This window comes from Lagopus muta, chromosome 1 (genome assembly GCF_023343835.1).
Source record: "Lagopus muta isolate bLagMut1 chromosome 1, bLagMut1 primary, whole genome shotgun sequence".
NCBI lineage: Eukaryota > Metazoa > Chordata > Aves > Galliformes > Phasianidae > Lagopus > Lagopus muta.
In genome coordinates, this window is record NC_064433.1 from 91,996,569 (window position 1) to 92,022,572 (window position 26,004).

A 26,004-nucleotide genomic window follows, 5' to 3' on the forward strand; every position below is an offset into this window, starting at 1 on the left:
GCAACTGGTTACTGGCTAGGAAGAGCCAGCCAGTATGAGCGAGTGGATACTTGTCGTTGGCCAGGAGGCATGAGAGGCCCCCCTCTCAGTCATAATAGTGATTCAGGTGCCCTCTGTTCCATAACACTGTTTTGGCCATGTCCAGACCACAGGGAGGCAGGGATCAGGATGTTTTTCATGCTTTCTTTTGTCTTTGGGGGGGAAAAGTGCTGAAGAACTTCAAAGCAGGGAGAAAATTCCAGTTCTGTCAGTTTTAATAATAGATAACAAGAGGCAAGGACAATTTGCCTTGGGAAACACGGATTCTGTAGCTTTTAGGCAAGTGACTCCATATTAAATGCCTGTTTGAAAGGAAGGCTGTAGGTCCAACAAAAGTTACACTCCTGACTCGCTGGGTACCTTCCAGCTTTAAAAAAAAAACATTCTGTGCTAGTATCTTTTGGTGCTGTATGCTTGCCCATTTCATCACAGTGTCAATGACGTAGCTCTGCCACAGAGCTGGCAAAACAGTACAGTTCTGGGAAGGTTTTTGCTGTAATTCCTTGCAGAGAAGATTTATGCTGCAGAGCAGGAGTTGTCTCAGGGGACAGCCCAGCTTTTGTTCACAAAGTCCTTGTTCTCAAAGCTTCTCTGTGTGAGATGGCTTCAGTAGAGGGTCCCCAGGGTCCCTGGGCAGTCCCTGTACCTTGTGTGCCTGCACAGTGTGACTGGAGCTCCTCATTCAGGGCTAAATATTGCCAGACTTAGTGGACGAGGGACTGAGTGTGAGGAGAAATCCTTTAGGTTCTTTCTGAATTGTGGGAAGATGTGGAGTGGGAAGAAGAGGATGAGTTGGGGGTGCACTAATTTAAGATATATAGATATGTATAAAGTGTTTTGTTGTTGTTTGTTTTTTCCTCATGGCAGGCGGTACCTAAAAAATGAGTGAATTTAAAAATAGATAGCTTGTGACTCACATCTCATTAATGAGGATCTCCATACTCATTTTCCAGTACCATAGTTGTGAGCAAAGAGAAAAAAAAAAAGCCTCTCGGCATCTTCAGAGTGCAGTTCTCTTTCTGTTTAACTTGCTGAGATGGGGGAGGCTGTTTGTTTTGACAAGCCATTTCATTTCCTTCCCTTCCTCCTTTTTACCTCAGAAGTCCCTGAAATCTCAAGGCTTACCTCATTCCTGTAGGAATCTCCTGAGGAAGATGGGAGCCGAAAACGCTCGTGTTGCCTACAGCCTTAACAGCTCTGGCCTTAATGAAAATTTTCCACAGGAAAAACTTATAGGATGGGTGCCATAGTGCAAAGCCCATTCTCCTTCTCCTTGGGGAGGGCACCCACAGCCTGCAGACCTCACTCTGGGGCACAGCAGTACCTGGTGCCCCCTCCCACAGGGCCATCTCCCACCCAGCTACCTGCAAGAGGTAGGGATTGCCCTGCTGTCAGCACTAGGGGAGAAAGGGGCCTCTCCTCAGCGAGCTGCTGCCTTGCCCTTAGTTCTGAACTCGTGCATTAGGAAGGGCTTTTAATCTTTAAATGAAAGCTTAGATCTGGGCTGATTGTGATCCCCGGAGTATGTGTTCCCTGGCAGGATGACTAAATCAGATGTTAATTGCTCCTGAAGTCAGCCTTTAATCAACTCATCTTAGTTCTGGCCACTGTATCTCAGTTAGCTACAAACATCTCTCTAGCCTTGCAGCAAGAAAAAAGAAACAGAAACGTTAGGAAGCGTCCTTGCTGTTTTTGTTCTGCGGTCATTTCTGCAGAGAAGCCTGTTAACTAATTAACTTCCCAACTCAGTGGAAAAAAAAAATCTGTCCTCACGCGTGTTACACATACTCATTTTTCAAGTCCATTGAGCAATTTCGGGCATGCTAAGAGTGGAGTGAAATACACTTTGCTCTGGCAGCTGAGTGGTTGTGATTACTCCTCAGTGCCCGCTGGTACCTCCCGGCACATCCTTTAGTGTGTCTGTGTGAGCTGCAGCAGCACAGGGCTGTCAGTCAGCTAGCTCCAGTTTGGCTCTGGGCCAGGCGGAACACAGCGAGGTGAGGATGCTGCTTCTGTGGGGTTGGCTGCACGGGTGCTTGTGGGACTTGGCAGATCGTGTCAAGCTTTTGGGTTTTGCCTGAGTTGCACCGGCATTGCAACTGGGGGTTTTCAAGAGAAGGGTAGATGTGGCACTGAGGGACATGGTTTGTGGGCATGGTGGGAATGAGCTGATGGTTGGCCTGGGTGACTTTAGTGGTCTTTTCTGACCTTAATGATGCTGCGATTCTGTCCATGATTATGTGTTTGTGCTGGGAAAGGGTGGCTTTGCAGGCAGCATTTTGCTCCACGCTCACCTCTCCTCTTTCGTTATCTCAGAGCCCACCTTGCAGGTGGACACGGCCACTGCCAACCTCACAGTGCAGGAGAAGGAGTCCTTCCAGCTGGACTGCAGCATTCTGTCCCGCTCCAGCCCCAAGTCTCACTTCACAGTGACGTGGTACAACCTCCGAGCCAAAGAGGTGGGTGGCCGTGCTGAAGAGGAAGAGAAGGAAGACGAGGAGGAGAAGGAGGTGGTGCTGAGTGTGGGCCTTGACGCCATTTTCAGCTCTGGGACAGGTCGCTGGCAGGACCGCTTGTGCTTCCAGCGGCTCTCAGCAGTGCTCTTCCGCCTGACGGTGCTGCAGGCCAGTGGTACTGACACGGGCAACTACTCGTGTCGTGTGGAGGAGTGGCTGGCAGACCCCAGCGGCGTGTGGTACCGGCTGGCCGAGGAGGAGTCAGGCACAGTTGCTGTTCACGTGCAGGATGCAGGTGAGAAGAGTCAATGTACCCAGGCATCCCACTCTTTCTCTAGGGAGTTCTCTAGCACTCGTGTAACTCTTAGTGGGAGATAAACCTGAAACATGGCCTGTGATACCTTTCTTCTGGTGCTCCATTTTCCAGTATTGATGTCTTTCTCATAGCGCAATCTCCTGAATTGATACAGATTAATAAGCGTCTGATTTTATGTTTCTGAAAGTTTGTGGGCTGTTGCATTACAGACGGTATAAAATGTGACATCTTTCATCTTTTCAGGTTCCACCCTGCAGTCTGTCATCTGCTCCAATGACGCCCTCTTCTACTTTGTCTTCTTCTACCCATTCCCCATCTTCGGCATCTTGATCATCACCATCCTCCTGGTGCGGTTCAAGAGCCGGAACTCCAGCAAGAATTCGGAGGGCAAAAACGGGGTTCCCTTGCTGTGGATCAAAGAGCCGCACCTCAACTACTCACCCACTTGCCTAGAGCCACCGGTGCTCAGCATACACCCAGGAACCATAGACTAAAGGGGCAGAGGCTCTCAGGGGGACATGCAGAGAGAGAGAGAGGCAGAGGCACGCCAGGAGCCCTGAGGAAGAGTGGTTCTTGTTGTTCTTGTTTCAGTTGTTTCAGCGTCTGTGCTGCGATGCAGCAGCTGAGCTCTGTGAAGCGCACAGCCAGCATGGATGGGAAGGTCTAAGGCTTCTTCCAGCACGTGTGGGAATGCACCCAGCCACTGAGACAGACCGGAGGTCTGTGCGTTTGCTGTACATAGCGGATATTCCTCTTGTTAATTTTTGATGCCATCAGTTGTTGTCCTTTGGGACGTTACTTTTTTGTCGTCGTTTCTGTTTAGTCTCCCAAAGAACTGTAGGCTTTCCCCTCTTCTCCACGGAGCAAGAAGTTCCCGGGGTGCTTTTGGTCCTGGGACCATCTCTATGGAGGTCAATGTGTCTGTTTACCAAAACAGACCTTGTTTTTCCTCCTTATACTCTGTGCCATGGTGAAGAAGGTCTTTTTCCCAAGGTGTGCTGAGCCAGCTACTCCTCTTTGACATCAGATAAAGCCAGGACCATGTCCTGATGGGCAGGTTGGGGTATTAGGAAATCCATCTCAAAACTGGCTTTGTCCTCATCATCTTTGTGCCTCCACATTACTGTTCTAGAGAAGGCAGTACTGTTCTGGGAGGAGGCAATTCACCTTTTGGGAGCATTTCCTGATATTGGAGAACCTGAATGCTCAGTGCACTCAAAATCGGGACAAAAGCAGTTTTGTTTATCTCCAGGAACTGAATGAGGGGATGGAAGGAAGATACCTGAAAGCTCTGACTTTGTTGGTTGCCAAGAGAGTCTTCTTACAGTCCCGTATACCAGAGATTGGCTTCTCCGTGTCTCCATGCTGCCACCTCTGACAAGGCAGCTCCCCTCTGTGCCCTGCTTGCCTGGGATGGGTGGCTGGATCCAGTCTCTGAAGGCTTCAACTTGACCAAAGTAGTGACTAAAGAAAGGGGGAAAGAGAAAGTACCAGAGGTTGGATTCCCAGTCCCTGGGTGGCTCAGCCAAGGAGCCCAGTCACAGACACACAGCAAGGACATGCAGGTAACCTCGTGTCACCAGGGTTCCCCGCTCCTTGCACTGCTTCCCAATGCTAGCTTGGACTGGATAAGGGGCCTGCAGCACATCTACGCCCTGGGGGCTCCCATGTCCCTCTGGGTTGAGAGAAATGTCCTGTGTGTGTCTGTGTATGCCATCTCCAGGACTTCAGGAGGAAGTCAGGAGGAGAAACCATTTCACCGTAAGCCCTCTCTCCTGGCAAAGTCATCTGCTTTTGTTGTGCACAACCTCTGTGACAGGAAATGCTGTTCTTTCTGTGAAAGATATGGCTCTCACAAAGCAAACTGGGGCTCTCTCCACATGGGGCACCTGTGTTCAAGTACCCCATACTGCCAAGTACCCCTGTTGTGTCCTGTGGAGGAAACCGCCTCCTCCCCGATACACCTTAAACATTTTGTCTGGCGGAAGAAAGTGTTTGCCAAAAACGGCCTTTTGTTGTCTTCCTTGATGTCTTCCTGGCAAATCCAGCCATTTATTTCTTGCAGCATGGCTGAAACCAACTGGGGCAGATGGGTGCAACTACAAGACCCCCCGCCTCGTCTGAGAGAGGTGCCATGCCTACAGGCTGCTGTCCTCCTCAGGAGGGTCAGACAGATCTTCAAGAAGAGAAGGAAACTTCAGGAGATGCTCTGTAGCACTCATGGGGTTGGTCCCCAATGCCTTGATAATTTGGTGGTGAAGCCTCAGGTGGGAGATCTGCACAGCACATTCTCTAGAAGATGAGCTACAAATGGAGCTTGCATCTTCCCACATGGATGCAGACAGTCCCATTCCAGTGATGGGGGAGCCCGCCAGACCTTTGATGTCAACCACCTCTACTCCTTCACAAGAATGGTATTTGGTTCTTCCGCTGAGAAGCCCAAATTTCACTCACCCTCTGCAAAGTCTCTCTCCTTGAGACAGAATTGCTTACTGGCCCCATATGCATAATTATGCATAATATCACAGTTCTATATATATATACATATATATATACATACATACCACGCACCCACGCACTTGTCTTCCCTTTCTGGATAAGAAGTCTGCAAAGAGAGGAGTGGGATGAAAAGCGAATGGAACTGAAGAACCACGACACGAACAACAGCAGCTGCAGCCAGTGGGTATTGTTTCCTAAATTTAGTGTCTCTTGTACATACTGCTTGAGGGTAGGAACTGCAATTCATTTCAGCTTTAAAGGAAAAAGAGAAAGTCAGCAGGAGCTCTTCTTCCAGCGCATGCGCTGCATCTGAACCGAGCTCCTCCTCCCAGCCTGCTGCCTCAACAGCGCTGCCCAGACCAGGGCTCTGGTGGAGGGCTTTCCCCTGGCCCCCTCTCCGTGGCCAGAACTGGTCCCTCCCCAGCCCAGCAGCTCTTGCACCAAGCCCAGGCTTTGCCAGGAAGCAGCGCCTGTGATGGTCCAGAAAGTATCTTGCCAGTGACGTTTCTTCATTGTTCTGGCAGTGTGTTGCCCAGTCTCAGACGTCTCTGTTTTTATAGGCGAACTCTAATGAGTTTCAACATTAAGCTTTTCAGACCACTCTCTCTGCTGTAACTTTCTATTATGAACCCAAGATGAAAGAGAGATAGCTTATCCATGCATGATGTCGGAAAAATGTTTGGGATTTTTTTTTAAAGAACAAAAAAAACTTTGTACTATGTTGCACTAAAACATGTTTTATACAACACACCCGAGAACTGTAGTAAACTGTGTTGAAATTGTGACTCATACTGCTGCTGGTGTTTGTCTGATCTGGGCTTTCATTGCGCCTTTATGCACAGTCTCTGCATAGCGGTGTGCTGAATTCCAGAGCCAACTCCCCCTGTTGGGCAGCCTTTCCCTCCAGCCCTGTTCTCCACTGCAATAACTCCATCCTCCCCAGCAGTGCTTCACTACTCATCCAGGTGGAGCCTGTGGGCACCGTGCCCCCTCTGGCTCTCCCAGCATACTCTTCCTTCCCATCCCCTTCTTCATCCCATCGTGGAAAATAGCATTTAACAGAGACATTCCAGGGCGATGTATTGAGTGGGACACGCTGTTTTTGAAATTGCTCTTGAAATAATAAGTATTTTACTGTGCAATAGTCTGGATTTGAAGAAACATTTTTTAATGGAATAATACATGATAAGTGGTAAGTAAATAACCATTAACACCAATAGCCATCGCTGTAAGCAGATAAGTATAATTGAGTACAGAAGCTGCTGAAGTTGATGTAAAATGCAACTTCCTAATGTTCTCCTTATACCCACCCTTATCTTCAATACAGGTGTGGTCAGCAGGGCTTACTTCCCCTGTTAACCAAACTGAGTGTGATACATTCCTACACATAGAGCAGAAGTGCCATGAAGCTGCACAATGCACTTGAGATGCAACAGCAGAGTTTCTGTTTCTTTCTACGCTCATACAAAACAAAACAAAAAAGCAATCTGCTAAAATAATCACGTAAGAAAGCTTTCTTGTTCCTGAGGCATCTGGCTGTTTGCTTGCTCTCCTAGCAGGCTGAGGCAATTTCTGTTGTATTCACTGTGCAGAGGAGGAGAGCTTTGAGAGGTGGTGACAGTTCTCACTGACAGTACAGTACAAGGTAATGAGCTTGTATTAGCCATTGCTGGTTTACTGCAAAGCAGCTCTGCCAGTCCTGTAGTCAGGCATGAGAATCCCTGATCCTCTCCGGCATGCTTAGAGTGGGAGGACCTTGTTTTGGGGCAGCTTGTTTGCATTTTGCTGCCTGTCCAGCTGCTGGAGCATTGCTGGCAGCGCTGCAGTGAGTGCTCCTCCTCTGCTTAAGACTCAACCACTGTGCAGAGGAGGAGGAAATTCTCAGCTCAGCTGCTTGCAGGTTGGGTACACTGCTGTATGCTCCCATCAAACCATCACCAAGCCCTCAAATGGTCTCCATGCTGAAGTGAGCACACTGACAGAAAATGCAGGCCTCATCGTGGCCTACCCTCAAGTACATTAAGCCTGGGAAATACGGTACAACTCCTTGGCCACTTGCTCCAGGCGCTCCCTGTACTCCAGGTCAGTGTAGAGGGAGGAGGCAATGCCACGGAAGCCATGCATGGCCCCCCACCAGCAAGCTGCAATGGCAGCGGTGGAGTCACTGTCTCCCCCATGGAAGAAAGCACGGTGAGCCAGCTCTGTCCAGGAGTCCCCTGCACCCAGCAGTGCATCGTAGGCAATCATGGGGGCATCGTGCCCACTGCTGCCCCCCCAGCCACTGTGGCTGAGGGAGGTGTAAAAAGAGTCCCTCTCTTCCACACCATACTTGGAGGGGAAGGTGGGTGGCGAGACCCCATCCAAGATGCCTCTCTCTTCCAGGTATGCTTTCCATTGCTTTTCAAAGTAAGACCTAGAATCACAGAATCATTGCAGTTGGAAAAGATCACTAAAATCACCCAGTCCAACCACCAGCCCATTCCCACCATGCCCACTAGCCGTGTCCCTCAGTGCCAGAATGGTTCTTGAACACTTCAGGGACTGCCACTCTCCCACCTCCCTGAGCAGCCTGTGCCACTGCCTCTTTCTGAGAAGAGATGTTTCCCTGAACCTACAGTAAGAGGAGTCCTGCTGCCAAATCATACAGCTGAAAACATGCCACCCAAAGAGCCCGGAGCGGCAGCTCAGCATCAAGACATGCATCCCCCGTTGTTGGAAGGGACAGGGTTTACAGTAAGAGGCACTGAGATTTCCCCTATCTTCAGCCACATGGGTGAAGGCAGCCTAGCACCTGCCGCTGTCACCTCAAAGTATTCAAAGGCTCAGACCGAGAACTGAGTCATCCATAAGATTCAGAGTGCCTCTGTGCAGAGCTACACTGGGTGCACGTCCCCATTTGGTTACCACTTTCAGACTGAGCTCAGCCCCTTGCCTGGTTCTGTTCCCCAGCCCTGCTTCTCATCTTTCATCAGATCATGGCTGAGATGAAAAGCCTGGCTGCCTTATATCGGGTCCAAAAAGCGCTACTTGACACTAAACCTGCCATTTGTACGTTAGATGTATTTTTCCCAAACCCGTCAGATCCCATGGCAGGGATGCGCTGCTCTAAGAGTCCACCATAACGTGACTCCTCAAGCTTAGGTACGAACAGAGCTCACCCTGCTGTGCTCTAGGTTCATTTTGCTCCCCACAGAACCCATCCCAGCAGCTCACCAGTGCTTCATGTTCTCCTCCACGGAGGAACCAGCGCTGCTCACGTAGGCCTTGGCACTCGGCAGCACATCCAGCAGCCGCTTCCCCCAGGCCAGGGGCGGCACGCCATTCACTGCAAGTGCAGTGAAGAGAGCAGAGGCCAGGGAGCCCAGGTAGCCGGTGGGGTTGTGGTGAGTCATCCGGCCGCTCTCAATACTGACTTTCACCAGCGTGTCCAGCTCATCAGCACGGTGGAAACGCAGCCCGATGCACATGGAGCGCATGGCAGCACCGCAGCCACCCCCGCTGGGGCTGAAGGGAGCCTTCCAGGTCTCCGGTCTCGCTGGGTCCAGTTTCAGTGCATTGTCCATACTTGTTCCACCTGGGCAGGGAGAGAGAGCCGGTGCTGGTAACGTGCCCCTCCGCACTGGAGCACAGTGCTTGCCGGTGCTGCATGCAGGGTGGTCTCCCAGGGACCGTTATTTGGCGTAAGGGATTCAGGCTTCCCTGAGAAAACAGCTGCTGCCTCCTGCCTGAAATTGCCAGCGTACCCTGGGTATACATTCCCAGAGAGAGCCAATCGTTCTGGTTTGTGAAAATAATTAAAAAGCCCAGGGAGGTAAAAAACAATCCCCTGCTGATTTATGTGTGTAACTGTTACAGTCAATATTTGCATTTCATGTTTCTTGATAGCATCTGTAAAGCACACGTACTGTATGTGCTAGGTATGTTACGCACACACGGGACTAGAGACCTAGATGGACATAAGCGGAAGGGAAATTTGGAGGGCCATCAGAGCACCTCGATCCCAACTCACTGCAAGAATGAGTATCTCTCCTTTTTTTCCTGATAGCTGTTCAACTCTTAAACAGGAGCCGTTAATGACAGAGAGCCACCAGCCTGCCCAGGAATCCTTCCCAGTGCCTCGGCCACTAGGAAATGTTCTCTGCAAGAAACCCAGATCTCCCTCACTGCAGTTTTGCTTTGTCGGAAAGTGATAAATCAAGTACTTGCCTCGTGGCAACAAGGTTGTGTGTATCTGGCTTTGCCGTGTTTCTCCTAACTCAGCTGAAGAACGACTGCAGTTGCTCTCTGAGCAGAGCCACTAGCAGCTAACTGTGCTGAGACTGCAAAAGGTGCGGTGAGCGCAGCCCAGCAGCACTGCCCAGCAGGCAGAGGATTCTGCGTGGCTGAGAGCTCAGACCCGAAGGGCCACACGTACCATACGTATCCCCACAGACATACCCACCCTGAACTGTTCTCCCCAGCTTGAGACAATGAGTGTTTTCAGGCTTCTTTAACATCCTACAGTAATCAGAGCTACAGTTTTGTTATGCAAAGTATTTCACAGAATTGTAGGTGTTGGAAGTGATCTCTGGAGATCATCTAGGCCAGCCCCCATTTAATAGTTTTCTTAAATTCCCTTCTAATTTTTAAATTATACAAGTGGTGATGGTCCATTCTCCACTCTATTCAACACTTCGTCCCTGCTCCTCAGCTCTCTCCTGCTCCAGGCAGACCCCCTGGCCCAACCACAGCCCAGCTCTGCGTCTCCTCAAGTGGGATGGCACACACTGACTTCTCTCTGCCTGCTCTCATCCCTTTCCTATTTCTGCTATTCACTTTTCAAAACAATGATTCTGCTTCTTCCTGTGCTGCAGTTTTGGTAACACATTAGTTAGCCCAACACATCCATAGGTAAAGCCACCTGTGCAAACGCATCTAAATTTCAGTACGCAGATACTTTCCTTGACTTCAGCCATGAAACAAGTTGGGAGTGCTAAGCATCCGGTTTGTGTGCAAGGAAGGGCAAACAAGTTTCAAATATCAAATATCAAATATCAAAAATACATTATTTTTCACTCCCTTTTGCTTTGGCCTTTTTACCTAGTTTTCTCTTCTAGACAGTTCTAAAATATTTCTCCTCCAGCAGAGAATAAAGTCATGAGTGGATTTCAGGTACCTTCATTTGACTTTTTCAGTATGTTAGACAACAGCAAAGCTGGATTTGGAAGGCTGGGGTTCTCCCACCGTTTTGTTCCTCGTGCTCACTTAGAAAGCTGAGATAAGTGGGAGAGAGTATGAAGATTGCTCAAGAAACTTCATGTTACCAGGCATTTCTGCTATCTCAGGTGCAGTTTGACCTCCATGTCCCAGGACCTTGCTAGTCACAGTGAGACACTGCACTACATACTCTGCAGAACAGTTTCCTTCTTTACTTGCACACATAAGCTTGGCAATAGGACTTGGTATATGGCTGTCTATTTTACAGCTCCCTTGTAATAATCAAAATACATCCAAATCCAAGCACAGTTCTAAGATTGCCTCCCAGCCATGTGTTAGCAATAAATCACAGTTGGCTGCTGTCAGGAATAAGGTCACATGGATGATTTCATGGTCCTGATCTGAGTGTCTGTAGCATCCTTCTTTTTCTGACAGAGTTGCTACATTATAGGCATATTAGATAGGTGTGGGATGCAAGCTCTGTGCTTGCTCGCTCTGAATGGTCGCCTCAAACTGAAAATGTAGCTTCACCCTGTTGCTTTCAGACTGTTCATCCAGCCAGCCTGTCAGCTGAAATGAACTTTGAGAATGGGAACAGCCTATGCAAGGGTTCCCCATAGGAAAAAAAAGCAGGTTGCCGATCAGCGCAGCCCACGCTGTCAGGCTACTTTCATTCTCATGAATTCCCCACAGCATGACCCAGGCACAAACCTGCGCTGCAATTTCACCAGCCTCAGCCATAGTGTGCCTACATGCTGGCCTCTGGTGTGATGCTTGTGTCGCACACTGCCCAGTAGATGAGCCCTGCTGCTTTTGCTCGGCCCAGACCCAAAACCTGGCTCTGCCCAGATGTTCTTGATGCATCCTTCAAGGCCAGGTTGAATGTGGCCTTGGGCATCTGATCCACTGGGTGATATCCCTGCCCATGGCAGGGAGTTGGAGCTAAGCGAGCTTTAAGGTCTCTTCCAACCCAAATCATTCTGTGATTCTGTGACTTGGCCTGCAGGAGATTTACAGAGGGAAAACTGCAGGGCCGCACTTCTCAGCTGGAGGTGGGCATGGTGTTTGATAAGGACTGGCAAAACTGATCTAACTGAACAGTTATGAGGTGCCTTCTACGATGTCTCAAAGTAGGCATTGCATTCAAGCCTCTAAAGAAGCTTTCTATGGAATGGATTAGTTCAGTGCTGGCTGCTCCGCATCAAAAGTGCCAGCAGTATAATTTCCAACTTTGTTAGGATTAACTGAAAATTGAAGCATTTTTCAAATCCATATGTACTATGTTTATACGCCTATAAGAAGACCCCAGAAGATTGTATTGGACAAAACCATGATTTTTAAAAAAGTTGTGCCAATCATCCTATGTGTCCTTAGTTAGATGGACCTCTTGGTGAGGACAGAGAGCAAAGAAACCAGGGCAGCTTAAAATCAAAATCTGCCCAACAAAAAGAAGAAGAACTTCGCAATCCTGTTGAAACTGTGAGGAAAACATTTTGTCAGGGCATTTTTGGGCAGGTTGAGAGCAGGCAACAAAACAGGGCAGAGAAGAAGCGAGACTGTTCTTTCATTAGCTGCAATGAAAGGAAAATGAGGAAGATGACAAGGCTTAAGCTGTTTTGCAATAACAAGCAAACAGTTACTTGCACAATATGCATATTACTTTAGGACATCACCACTAATACCCTGCAGACGAAAAGAAAAAAGTAGAACGAAGCAGTGCACAACAGCTAGGGCTCCCAAGATTTAAGTAGTACTGTAAATTATGTGCTTTTAAACAGTTAACAAGTTACATCATTGGAAAACTGATGATGGGAGACTGAGCTGAAATCATGCTCTTGGGCCTTTTGAAAATCAGATTTTGGAGGAACTGCTGTAGGAGTCTCTGAAACCAGAAACTCTGGAAGCCTACTAAATCCTGGTTAGGAATTCTTTCACTAACAGTGAGAACTGAAAAGTGGCCTGAGGAGGGGACTGTTCCAAGGAAAGAAGAAATAGAAGCAAAAAGTCTGAAGAAAGCTGGATTGAGAAAGTTGCACCATGTCCAACTAGATGGTATTTCTGGAATAGAATAATATCATAGATATGATATTATATGATATGATTATATGATATGATTCTATGATTCAGGGAATCATAGAATGCCCTAGGTTGAAAAGGACCATGATGATCTAGGGTCCCCAACCATTAGAACAGCTGCCCAGAGCCACAATAAGCTTTCATTCCATTTATCTAGACTCTTACATGAATGCAGACGGTAACGGTTGGTTAGGAATTGTCAGTACATATAACAAAGGTGGGTTAAAACAACCGTGTAGCCATAGGTAGAAGACTTAGAATGAAAAGCAACGTTTTGAAGAAGAAGGCTTACTGGAGAGCTGTGCAGGCCGAGTATTATATCATGAAAAAAGAAATATGGTCGGGGCTGTGACACATCACAAAAAGCCATAATGGGTGTAGGGATTAACTTGGCATTGAATTAAGACAATGAGATAGACGACCTTTGTCTCTGCTGTGACTGGCTGATGACTAATAAAGTTGTGGGAATCCCTTTATTATCATAGGTTTTGGTTTTCAGATCTGGATTCCCTTGCGTAGGTGAGCAATGTGACTTTCCCCCACCATTCTGGGGGAATCTCCTCTCTATTGGGTGAAAATTGCAACAGCAAATTTCCATTCTCAACCTTAAAAGCTGCAATTCCCCAGTGAGTATTCAATTTGTCCAGAAAAGCATCATCTCAGGTTATACTCTCAGTTACAATCTATTCTGAATTGCTGTAACAAGTTACTGACAGGCAACTTCTACTGTTAGGACTTATCATTATGTCACGGAGACCCTGAACTGCAGACAGCTTTTCAGGATACGAATTAGGCATTCCCTTTAGTATTTTGTTAGTGAGCATTAAACAGCTTGGTCTTAGATTTCAGCTTTCAGAGGCCAAGGCAAGCCCAATTCCTTCCCTGCAGTTGCAGCAGGAGCGCTCCTGAATGTATTTTCAATAGAAAAGAGCATTTTCAATAGACTTCCATTTTTTCCATAGTTTCCCTCCACTCCAAAATGTTTTGATGTCAGTGTCCATGGACACAGTTCCCACTAACTAAGCTTCACATCTTTATTTAGCCAGCTAGCCTGGCCTTTCCTTGTTACTCCAATTAGTTGCCACAGCTCATTTATTTTGAAATCTTTCATTTCCATATGAGAACAGCTCTGGGGCACAGTTACCCACCTAAAGACTGCAGCAGGCATGCTATAAACCATAGCCATTAATTACTAGCATTTCAGTTTTAGACTCTTTTCAGCTCAGGTTTTTGTCACCAAACTTAGATGGCAGAAACAGAGTTAGCTTCCAGTCGTTGTCTCACTGCCAGCTGTGGTTGCTCCATCTTGGCAGACCCCGTCAGCTAGGGGACCTACAAGACATTCCTTTGCCAAAACAGCAGTGGTTCTGTTGAAGTTTTAACCTCCTGATGGCTGCTATCCTGGCAAGCATCATTACCCCCTCTTAAATATTTTATTTGTCTTAAATATTTTATTTGTTGTCTACTCTGACAACAGAGATTATCCATCTTATGATGGATAAGAATGCTGATACTTGCATCCTTTATGAGAGGGTTGGAGGTGGCCATGGAAAGGTATGCAGAGTAAATTCCTGCTTGAATTTCTTATCTGGCTTACTACGTAGAAACGCACAGCTCTGTCACTCTATGCTCAGTGACCCTAAAAGAATAATGCAGGGTATTTTCCCAGGAAAACAGTTTTAATGTCAAGCTAGAACATTCATGATATATTTTGGCCTTTCCAAATAGGCAAGTCTGAAACCTATTTATTTTTACTGTATAAACTCGGCATTACATCACAGCATTTGAGTGTTTGCTAGGCAGTTTGTGCTGCCTGAAGTAGCTAAAACTAGCCCAGCTTCAATTGCTCATATTTAATTCAAGCATTTGGATTAAGCTGGGCCATCTGCACAGAAAAAGACAGGGTTGGTCAGCAGGCCTGGGTGAACCAGGAATGACAGGAATATATTGCATCAGCTTGGCCACTGCAGCCTGTCCACTTATCGCTCCCCAAGCTGCCGCACCCTGGCCATCCCTGCTGCTTGTGGGCTGAGCTTTGAACACTGCTTTTAGTTCTGTTTCTGCAGAAACAGAACCTGGAGCTACATGACTCAGAAAAGATAACTGTGACCTGACTGTTCAGCTGCAGAAAGTGGACATGTGGAACGAGCCAAAAGTGGGCTTTGGGCTTAGTAATTATTCCAAGCAAGAATTTCTGCACTTGTAAATATATTTTATGTGCAATTTTTAGCATTTATTACCAGAAATTCTATATTAACTCTTTGTTTACATGTTCTGCTTTAAGATGGCTCTTCTACATGGCTGAAATCATGCTTTTCTTTTAGGAATGTAGGAAAAGACATATTCCCAGTGCAAAACCTAGCATTCCTCCCCTGAGCTCAAGACGAGGCCTGAAACACCTGTAAGAATGTCTTATAAATGTGAGCAAAATGTTGTCTTCTCTCATCTAGTTCGGAGAAGCCCAAACCACTCCACCCTGCCTTTTTTCTATTCCCTCCGTTCATCCTGAAACTGGTAATGAGCGTAGAAAACTTTTGGCTTGTGCGTGAAATACAACCAATGCAATCAATAGACAAAAGCAGAAGGTGAGAAGCATGGCCAGCCTTGACTCCAAGCTACAGGAAAGTAAGAGATGCTTAGCCACAAGGAGAGAGGAGGCAGAGGGCAGACCTGCCAAGGCAACACAATGAGAGGTAACCTGGAGCTCTGTTGTCCATGTCATTCATGCACTCCTTGTAGTTCCTTGCAATCAGGGAATAGAGATGCGTTAAATCTGGATTCTTCCCAGCAGCTACCAGGGCTTCGGCCGTGGCCAGGTGCATCACTGTGTCATCGCTGACCCTCCAGCCTTTGATGCTGAAGTTGCCAAGTCCCCCCATGGCTGCCAGCTCCTTGTGGATGGCCGGGCCGCTTGTCAGGAACTCCCATTTTGCATTGTAATAGCCCAGCGTGTCCCCCAGTGCACTCAGCACCATTGACGCCACGTAGTTTTCCATCGATTTAGGACACAGGTTTTGCCCCAGGACTGCTTCAATGTAGAAAGCACTACAAAGAAAAGGAAAAGAAAAAAAAAGAGAGGAAGATAATAAAAAAAATAAAATTATTTCTCAGTTTAGTACAACTACTAAACACCTAACATTCAGCAGCCTGGACACTGGGCCCATCACTTAAACGACTATATGCCTTCAAAGCACACCCTTCTCTGTGGATATTGGCATGCACGTGCAATGTGCAGGCATGAGTTGGTAAGTCTGTGTGGGGCAAGCAGGGAGAAAGGAGGGGATTGTCTCCCTCTATTCTGCCCTTGTAAGGCTCCATTTGGAGTACCACGTCCAAAACTGGAGCCCCCAGTACAGGAAGGATGTGGAGTTGTTGGACTGGATCCAGAGGAGGCCACAGGGATGATCAGAGGGCTGGAATACCTCTCCTATGAAAGCTAAGGGAGCTAGGCTTGTTTAACTTGGAGGAGGCTCCATGGAGACTCATTGCAGCCTTTCGGTACTTGAAGGGAGCTTACAACAAGATGGCTGACATTTTACATCATTTGATAGTGACGGGACAAGGGGGACTGGCTTCAAGCTAAAAGAAAGGTTAGATGTTAGGAAGAAGTTCTTTACTCAGAGGCATTGACACAGGCTGCACAGAGAAGCTGTGGATGCCCCATACTTGGAGGTTGGATGGGGCCCTGGGCAGCCTGAGCTGGTGGGGGGCAGCCCTGCCCACGGCAGGGGCTGGGGCTGGATGATCTTTAATGTCCCCCCCAACCTAAGGCATTCTATGATTCTATGAACATGCAGATAATAAATGCACCTCCTTTCAACGTTTTTGCCAAAAGTAGCTCACAGGAGCCAGGAGATCAGAGCAGGCTCCCAGTGACTTTCATACCACAAAGATAACTTGAGAGCGAGCCCCACATTTACATAAGCAGGGTGAGTTTGTCTACCCTTCAGCAACATGGGGCAGGGCAAAATGGGCAGAGAGGGGCTCTGACCAACACTAAGCCTGTACCCAGAGGCTGGCTATGGAAGTGTGCATTGATATCGGCAGTCAGGCACCTGAGTGGGTATCGTAAACAACATTTCCCTTCCAGCCAAAACACTTAAAGCCTGCTGCTTTTTATTTCTGCCCTCAATATGGCTAAAGAACCCACTAATCTCCCTTCACCACTTGTCTCAGGAAAAACGCCGAAAGAAAAACCACAGACGCAGCAAATATCTGAATTGTTAATCATCACTGTGAGACTTGCTGGGGGAGAGCTGGCTGCTTCCTGCCCACCAGCTTTGCTGCTACCCATCACCACTACTTACAGGGTCAGGATGGTGACCACGGGATGCCGGTATTTTGCACCACCTCGCCCAACCATTGGACAGTGTACCAGCTGATGTTAACAGCCCCTTCCCTGGCCAGTGCAGATCTCCCGGCAGCTGACGAGGCCTCAAGGATGGCAGTGGAAGCGGCGGCAGCGAGTTCATGCGTCATTGCGCTGCGACAGCCCAGCCCAAAAAGAGGGGGAGGAGGGAGGGAGGCCTGCGCTGGCAGCACGGACGCTCTCAGCCATAGCAGCTGCAGTAGGGCTGTGGAGGAGCCCCCACAGCCGCCCTTGAGAGGAAGAAATCACAGTGGCCGTGGCCCCAAAGCACAGAAGAAGACAGAGGCTGCCCCAGCAGCAAGGTGGCAGCCAAAGGGAGCACCATTCCTCGCTGCCCCCAACGACCCCACCATGCTTCACACCCATGGCCCCTCCGGCCTCTCTGCTCCAGTGCTTACACCCCGCAGCCTGGCTGCTCCTGTGTTGGCCGCTGCTTCCTCTTCGGGGCCTCTCTCTCCTTTCATTTTCAGGACTCCTTCCTATCTCATCACCTTCCGGAGCCAAACAGTCGATTGAGAAATGTAGTCACCATGTGGAAATGAATTGTTTTACAAAAACATCTTCAGTGTCCTCCCTATGCTTCTACTGAAGCTGTGCACTGGTTTTGTCAGTGCACACACACACACACACACACACACACACACACACCCCTTTTAGCCCGACCCACAGCCTCCTCCTGGCTATGAGCACACTTCAGCCTTTAGACCCTGCGAGCCTCCAGCATCTGCCTAGAGCTGCAGCAGGGCAGCTTGGCAGCTTGCTGAGCCAAGCCTCCTCTGGGCTTATCCCTGCCTTGGCTTCTGGCAGCAGTCCTGCTGCCTTGAAGCATCTGGATACCACTGCCTACTGCAAGTTCTGCACTTTCTTTTTTGTCCTGGTGGCAGCTATGTGGCCAAATGTGCACGCATTACTGAATGCAAGGAAGGAAAAGAAGCAAGAAGCAGGAGCAAGAAATGGGAATGAGCATGGCTTAGGCCCCCCATGTGCAAGGCCCGAACTTTCTCACCAGTGGTTGATCCCTGACATGTGCTGTGTACCACAACTTCAGAGCCCTAATTCATGCAAAGAGGTACCAGCGGCTCATAGACGTGGAAAAAAAAAATCCCCAATGCCTATGAGAGAAAGCATTGGTAGTTTTTGAGCTGCAGACTTGGGGGATTTCAGTGCAATTAAGAGTGCAGCGCTGGGCGAGAGCAGAGTCCCTGGGGAATTTGGGGGCAAGTAAGAGTGCCGGCTGGAGCTGGGCCTGGGGGATTTCAGGTGGCTGAGAGCACTGAGCTGCACTGAGCATCCAACCCAGGAACTTCATACTTAGTGTCCATTCAGAGCTCTCCTGCTCCTCTGCACCCTGCTGCAAACATGGAGATCTAGAAGCCTCTGGTACAGAAAATAGTAACAGAAAAGGAAGTGGGGAAAGGATTTGCCAGTATCTCAGCAGAGCCAACAGTGCCTTCTGACCTTTTCTCATTCAGACTGCTGTATACAGAGCAGCTTAGAATTTATTCAGGTTGCTGTGACACTTAAAAGCAGAGGTTTGTCTCCTATGGTTTAGGCCTATGAGAGGGAAAACTCCTGCTTTTGGCAGGCTCTCTATGAGGAAGGGCTCCTGCTGCAACAGTAACAGCTGAGTCACAGGGTTTCCCACATGGACAGGGAAATGGGAGAACTTCTCTGTATTAACACAAAATGCCCGTGATATCAAAATCATTGGATTTTGCCATTGTTTCTGGTACTTCATTTCCTTCAGCCTCCTAGAAACTGAAACCTTGGAGTTAAGATATGCCTTGGAGTTAAGGATGTTTAAGGTGTCACCAAAATGCAGTGAGTGCTATTTCCTGAGCAGCTGCCAACCGAAGCCATCATCAGGAGCCTGAGAGCGTGCGGTGGGGAGAGGGGCAATTCTCGAGCTTGAATGCTTGTGCTGATCCCAGAGGAGTCCCAGGGGACACCATGAGGAGAGCTCTCCATCAGGCACACACAAGTCTGGGACAGTGTGGGGCAGAATTGCCCTAACTTGCCCAATGACATGGGGAGATGGGCACCAGTGCATTTTGCATTTGGCAAAGGCAACCTTCTGGTTTGGGGTCATGCAAAGAGTTAAAGAGTCATCATACTGCACCTTTCTGGGTTGTTGGGTGGTTTTGGTTTTTTTTGCTGTTGCAGTTTTGTTGGTTTTTTTTAATGAAAATTTAGGCTGTGGTGAACCAATGGCCAGGATATGCCTTCTGGAAAGTACCAACTTGGAGCAGTTCACCGTGCCACGTGTTGGACACTGTGGTTAGTACTCGCTTAGACTCAGAATTTTCCTTCATGTTCATCTGGAAGAAAAAGGGTAATTCTCTCTGACTAAAAAAAAAATGTGCCTCTCTAGATGAGCCCAGGATCAAGAGCCCACTGCAGGGGGCTGTGAAGGGCGTGCTTCAGGCTGCATGCCAGCTGAGACCCTGTGGGACATTTCTGCACAGCACCTTCAGGCCAAGAGCTGAAAGAAGGTGCAAATTAAAAGCACGTGGTCACAGCTCCAATTTGCTGATGTTTTCAGAATCTTTTCTTTCCCCTGTAGGATTCATAGGTAACTTTCCATGGCGTCTTTTGGGCTCTGATACATGTTCGTTTTGGAGTGGGGCCAATCTCTAACAGCCCATCATTCTTTTAACAGCTCCATTTTCTCTGTAATTTTCCTAAGTGGGGAATACTCCTGGGCTTACCCTAATTCTCAGTCACCTAATTCTCAGGTGTGTGCTTTTGTCACTGACCAATAAATAACAACACACAGTAACAAACTGTGACCAGCAGTCAAAACAGCAGCTGGCAGCACCACATGACTGCTGGGAACCAGGACAGCTTGCTGCAGCCACAGGAACAAATGATGAGGCAGCAGTGCATCACCCCAAGCACACTGTGTGCTCCCTGGGCAGCTAGTGTCAGTGGGTGTTGCTGGCCCTGTACTTCCTTCACCCAAAGCACGGCAATGCACTTCCTGCCTTGGTTTCTCCGTCTGGTGAGGCAATGACCCTCGCTTGCTGCTGCCTGTGGTCACGTCAGCGAGCGGCTCTCACCTCCCTGTGCTGTCCAAGGGAGCCTGGCTGACAAAGAAGGTGAGTGCCTCAACTCCAAATACAGCCTGTGCGTGAGGGGACGCCAGCAGAAAGGCTCTTTTCCAGAAGTGGGATCACGCATGGGCGCTTTTGTAAAGTGGCAAGAAAGATTTGACTGAAGCAGAGGAGATGGCAGCAGAGGTTGTGCCTTTGCATCATAGAATCATAGAAATTGAAAGGAACCTCTGGAGATCATCAGGTCCACCCCCCCCTGCTAAAAGGTTGTTGATCCAGAAAGCAGCAGATGACCGACTTGGTTTCAGGTTTCAGCCTTCGTTTCAGCCTCTTACTCAGGAGACCAGGACACCGGATCAGAAGCATCTGCCTCCTTCTTTTCAAGATCCTTTTTTCCAAGATACTTACACAAACTGTCTGAACGAGCATCTGGCTAAGGCAAAAAGGAAACTGAATGACTAGAGTAATCTGTGAATTGTGGCACCTGCCATTCTCCTCAGTGTGCTTCTAAAATCCCACCTTAACATGCTTTTAAGAAATAAAACAATTAAAAAAAAAATAAATGAAGTCTTCTCAAGCAACTGCAATTCTGCAGGGAAGAGCATAAGATAAGCAGAGAGTAAGTTCATCTGCTTCATGAGAGTGATGTACTGCAATGCCCATCTGGAACAGTCAGTAATGCTCTCTGTATGAGCTGAGGGCAGCAGTCGTATCTGGTAAAAGAAACTGCAAATTCATTTTTACTACCCTTCCACTACGTTTGTAGGTGACTTATTGGTCAATTGGAATGTGTGGGGACAGATACGTCCCCAGCAGAATGTATGCCCTGCCTGGAGAAGTCAGTGAAGCAATTGTGGTCAGCTGCTGTGGACACAGGGCTTGGCTCAAACAGTGGATACGAAGAACAACTAGCTGGCAGGCTTATTGCTCCTTGATGTAAATAAAGTGACATTTTCACTTTCAGCTGTGTGCCAGTGTTGGCACTGTGCTCCCCACCTGCAGTGTGACAGCGCTTGCAGTCTGCTTTCTTTCCAGTCTGCTGGCAGCTGTGTCTGTGTCCTTTCTGTACATGTGCTGGCTGGGTAGCACACTTGGAGGGGTGTCACGCTTTTGAGCATCAGCCTATCTTATGACCAACTCAGTTCCCAGTCACTGGCAGGTTAATTTGAAGGTCCTAGTTGGGGGTCACCCACCTGCACTAAAGTGAGAGGAATCATTAATTCCATCCAAGGCAGAGAGGACTTACTTACAGAGAGATGATGACAAACTGGAGGATTGGACAATCACTGCATGGAGCTCGACAAGAGCAAACTCTGGATTTGGCACCTGAGACCTGGCAGCCCTGGCAGTATGTACAGACAGGGGGATGAGGGCTGGAGAGCAGCACTGCAGAGGGGGATCCAGGGGCTCTGGCTGACAGCAAGTTTTATCTGGGTCAGCAACGTGCCTTGGCAGCCCAAAGGGCCAACCGTACTCTGGGGAGCATCAGGCCCAGCACTGCCACTAGGTGGGGGAGGGATTGTCTCGCTCTGCTATAAAAGGTTCCTCAGCTTGAATGACTTAAATTGAGACTAGGCAAAATCCTAGATATGATAGGTTAGGAAAAGCCCTGTGGTGGCTTTAAGTTGTTTGATTGGATGATTGTTTTCCACCACAGGGATTTGTTATGCCGAGTTGTGACCTGAGCCCCTTCTCTTGTCTTTTTCTTCTGGCTGTTTCTTCACCAGCTCCCTCCAAAACACCGCTGTTCCTGGGAATGACTCCTATTTTAACCGTATACCAAGGTGCATAGAATTAGTAGGAAAATGCTTAGCAAAATGGCCAACAATGCGCAAAAAGTTTGAAGTTTACTTCTGCATTTGATTCTTCATGAATTACATTTCAGAGAATTGGGAAGTGCTGATGTGTGACAGAAGAGGAACGCGTGAACAAGACTACTGAATGCTCTGTTTTATCCATTAGTGTGACAAGGCTTAAAAATATCTGCTTCCTTTCTGCTCTTACGCACTTTGCATGATGCAATTCAGTGGTGATACCACCTTGGTGCATGGAGTTCTGCTGGAAGGAGGAGCAAGGAGGTGGTATAGACTGGCTGACAGTGTTGACTGTTGGCCTTCCCTCTTTGTCTTCACCCTTACCCTGTGCGTGCACCCACACTCACAGGAGAACATAGCCTTTGGAGGAAGCCACAAAAAACATGGCTGTGCTGTCCCCACCATGGTCCTGCTCTGGCAGAAAGGGTGGATGAGCTCCTGACAACAATCACCCGGCAGAGGAAGCTGCTAACTATGAAACCTCTTCTTTTTAAAACTGAGAGCATGTGGGATCAGGGAGGAGATGACCTGTCACTGATATGCCAAGTAGATGGGTGCGCAAAGCTGCAAGATAATGCAAGAGGATCTGGCTTGGGGAGAAAAGCAAACATCTGATTGATAACGCATGTCAGACCAAAGATTGTCAGAAGTCAGTTGAAAGTTAAGAATATTGCATCCCCAACAGGTACAGGGAGATGTAGGCCCAGTATTCCTGGGGTTCATACATCAAAACTGCAGTGGCTCTGCTGAAAAATTACTTCAGCACGGAATAGAGAGGAGAAAATATTCTAAAGGGAAGTCCCTTTCCTCGTAATCCTGCCCAAGGCCTCAGCAGTGGGAGCAGCAAGCAACTTCTCATTTGACACGGATGTGACAAGAGCATGAGCTCAGGGATCAGGCTTTGTGTCAGAGCAGGCATTTGCTGAATGTAGGAAATATGTTGTCTCTGCCCTGAAAAGCAGCCACAGAGCTGGAGGAGCTTGGGGGCTGCCAGAGACAGAGGCTGGTGAGATCTTTTTGTATGCTGTACAGTCATCTGTCTGCACTGGGACCGGTGCGCTGGAAATGAAGTGTTGCTTATCCCATCCTCAGTCTCCAGAGCCTTCTCAGTTTTTCCACTGAATATCCCTGACATGCCAGCTGCTTTGATGTAACCTAGCCATGCATGCCTTAAGTTGTCTTGGTTGCAGTAGTGAAACCATGGAGGCTGCTCTTGGGCTGACACAAATGCGTTCAGCCATAAATGAGGCTGGTATGAGGAACCTGTAGGTGCATTGGCAAGGAGGCAGCCAACAAAAGAGGTGATAGCACACCACCTTGAAAGAGAACAGTTGTATTTGTAGGTGATGGTGGGGAGAAAGGAGGGGCAACATAATCCCCAACTTCAGGAGCTGGCATGTGAAAACATACATAGTCCTGTAAGTACAAATTTCTGATACTGGGAGGGGCATAGCAAGAGTCATTCCTATCATTAACCAATCAAGACTGGAGAAGTATGTGAGCTGAGACCTCCAAACAGCCAACTAGCTTGACCTCAGTAAATGGAAAATGAGATAAAAGTGCAAAATGAATTTACCATGGCTATCTCATGCAAGGCTATTCTAGCAGTAGTTGTTGACTACATAGATAGAAGACTTCAGAACACCAGTCCTTACAGTGCAAGAGGCAAACCCACTAAGCTGGAGATACAGAGGATTAATGTGAGCATTGTATTTACTTAGAAAAAGGATGTCAGGAGGTTGGGTCTCAAGGGAAGCAAGCAGGGTGGAAAGAGGTTATTAATGAGGCTCCTCAGAGAGCTGATCTTGTTTACCTAGAAGAAAAACAGGCTTTAATCAGATTTAGGCTGATCTGAAGGGCTGGTCACTGCAAAGATCATTCAGGCTGCAGCACAAGGAGAGCTGATGGCACCAAGGACTGGAATAAGGACAACAGGATGAAATTCGGCAGCAAAAGGCCACAGCTTGTGCATGCAAAGATTAGCTGCAGGATGCCTTGCTCCCAGCTAGTCCCTGCCATTTGGAAATTAGAAGGGAAGGGGAGCTGTAATTGGTCATAAAATGAGGAGACCTCACTATGGTGCCACCAAGAAAAAGAGTGTAACCAGAAATGAGATTTTCCCAGCTGGTTCAAGACACTTTTGGATGGTTATGGAGATGCAGGTACCCCTCAGAAGGTATGGCAGTGGACATTCCTGGACTGGAAAGGACCAGACTGGAAGGAGAGCAAAACAGCATAGCTAGCTCAGCCCAGTGCCCAGAGGTGTAAAGGGATGTGGACATTGGGTTGGAGAAGTGCAGTGCTGAGTGAGACAGACTACCTAGCGTGATGCTCACCATACCCTGGGATAGATCTTTCCCATAGCAGCCAGGAACAGGGTTTAGCTGGGTTTTTCCAGGCCTATCTACTTATTTCCAAAGGTTATCCCAAGGTTGTCAGTGATACCTGCTAGTACTTCCATAAACAAGGACTCAGCTGTGCAATGACAAAGAGAGAATCTACAGCTCTATCTGTGCATTAGCGTGCCTACTGAATGGGCCAAGCACAGCACCTGTGCCATGAGATTGCCTTCTCTCCTCTCGCGGATTTTCATGAGCATAGTTAGGTGTCAGTCCTCCCCTCAGCCTGAGTGCCATACATAGAAGACAAGATATATTGGCGAAGGAGCTGTAAAAGGGGGAAGTCTCATGGCTTGCACTTACAGAAAATTGCTCTTTTTTAGGTTTGAAGGGAAAAGAAACAAACCAACGTGGACACCACGTTTAGGTTTGAGGTTCAAATATTTTCAGGTTTGGTTCTTGTTTTAGGTTGTGGGGGCTTTTGGATTTATTTGTTTTCTCCTGAACTCCCCCTCCCACCTTCAAATGTCAACCTGGCAGGTTTCTGGAATTGAGTCCTTCTGAACTTTGCTTCCTGAAAACCTTGAGTTTGCACTTTCTGTGTTGCAGTCTGATCTGTGGGCACATTAGCACAATCTGTGTCTGCGGATGCACCAGCAAGGATGGATACATAGCTGTCTCTGAACAAGTAAATCTGCCAAAAGTGCTGCATTTGGCAAGAAAACTACTCCAAGGTGACTAATAGCCATTCTGCAGGAGGCCAGCATGACCTTGCTGCAGATGGACGTTTTGGAGGCTTTTAGTAATAGTCCCTCTACTGAGCACATACAATTCTGCTCTTTGGGCCTCACTCCCATTGAAATCAGTGTTGCATGGTGTATACAAATCTGTGTTAGAACAGTACTGGCACTGTAGTATAGGACAGTTAGAGCTGATTTGATGCCCTGCTTTTGCCAACTGGGAGCCATCCTTTGTCTCTAGCCTCAAGTCACCAAATCCTGCTGGCAGTACTGGTTCTAGGGCTCATCTGATATTCCAGCAATTTTGATCTTTTGATGCATCTCACAAAGATGGCAAAGAAAAGCAAGTCTCGTTTATTTTGTTCCTCACTGTGGTAGCATGTTGAACTGGGTTCCAAGGGAGTACTGAAGTGTCAGGGTTCAAACCAGAAAGAAGTTTGTTCCCCTCTCTGATTGACCGCATGAAAATAATCCTCAGGATTTTTTGCAAGCCTGCAGCATAGAAACCAAGCACAATGCGAATTAAATGTGGATTACTAAAATCAAAGCAAGATTCTGGTGAACAAAACTGACTTGCAGGCTGTCTGCCCTTACTCATATTGAGCAATTCCCCAAGTTGGCAGGACAAACACACAGCAGATCTCAGGCAGAAAGCAGACCCAAAAAGTTACTTCTTAAACATGCTATCTTATACTTTAATTCATTCGTTTTGCACATCCATTTTCATACCTGAGCATCACCAAGATGACACACATCCTTAAAGGCTAACTTGCTTACGTTCACACTGTTGTAGTTTCTCAGTGTTACTGTGGTTTTGTGATTAGAACAGCTTGAACTTCTGTGGAACTCTGCAAAATGAAGTCCTCAGTCCTGGCTGAATCAGAGCCTTACACTTTTTTGTCAAGCAAGCGTAAGGACTGTCTCAGTTCCCCAGGTAGCACAGACCAATACTGTCCTGTTGGGATAAGAACCAGATGGAAAATGACCTTCCCCATGACACAATCACTTGTGCCAAATAGCAGAATGCCTGATTAGGCAGGATCTTGGCTGTCCTCAGCTGCACTCTGGCACTGCTCATGCCCATAGCAGGGAGTGCAGGGCTTCAGC

At 47.9% G+C, this 26,004-nt stretch overlaps 2 protein-coding genes across 5 annotated transcripts in view; one reads left to right on the forward strand and one right to left on the reverse strand.

The window, feature by feature from the left end:
• The window catches only part of IGSF3 (immunoglobulin superfamily member 3), a 171,671-nt gene extending 165,504 nt beyond the window's left edge, over positions 1-6,167 (forward strand). Inside the window, exons 9-10 of one of the 4 annotated variants that reach the window (XM_048955649.1) lie at positions 2,356-2,790; positions 3,055-6,167. In XM_048955649.1, coding sequence (XP_048811606.1) covers positions 2,356-2,790; positions 3,055-3,305 — 686 coding nt within the window. In that variant the 3' untranslated portion in view covers positions 3,306-6,167. The remainder of the gene's footprint in view (positions 1-2,355; positions 2,791-3,054) is intronic. The other 3 variants (XM_048955650.1, XM_048955648.1, XM_048955657.1) reach the window with 3 other exon arrangements.
• Positions 6,168-6,455: 288 nt separating this feature from the next.
• On the reverse strand, positions 6,456-17,049 carry ADPRH (ADP-ribosylarginine hydrolase). Its single transcript, XM_048929192.1, has 4 exons — positions 16,890-17,049; positions 15,281-15,627; positions 8,524-8,884; positions 6,456-7,723 (listed from the first exon to the last, which is right to left on the reverse strand). Exons 1-4 carry the CDS (start codon positions 16,943-16,945, stop codon positions 7,330-7,332), a joined length of 1,158 nt encoding a protein of 385 aa, XP_048785149.1. The 5' UTR covers positions 16,946-17,049; the 3' UTR covers positions 6,456-7,329.
• Between the last annotated feature and the right edge of the window lie 8,955 nt (positions 17,050-26,004).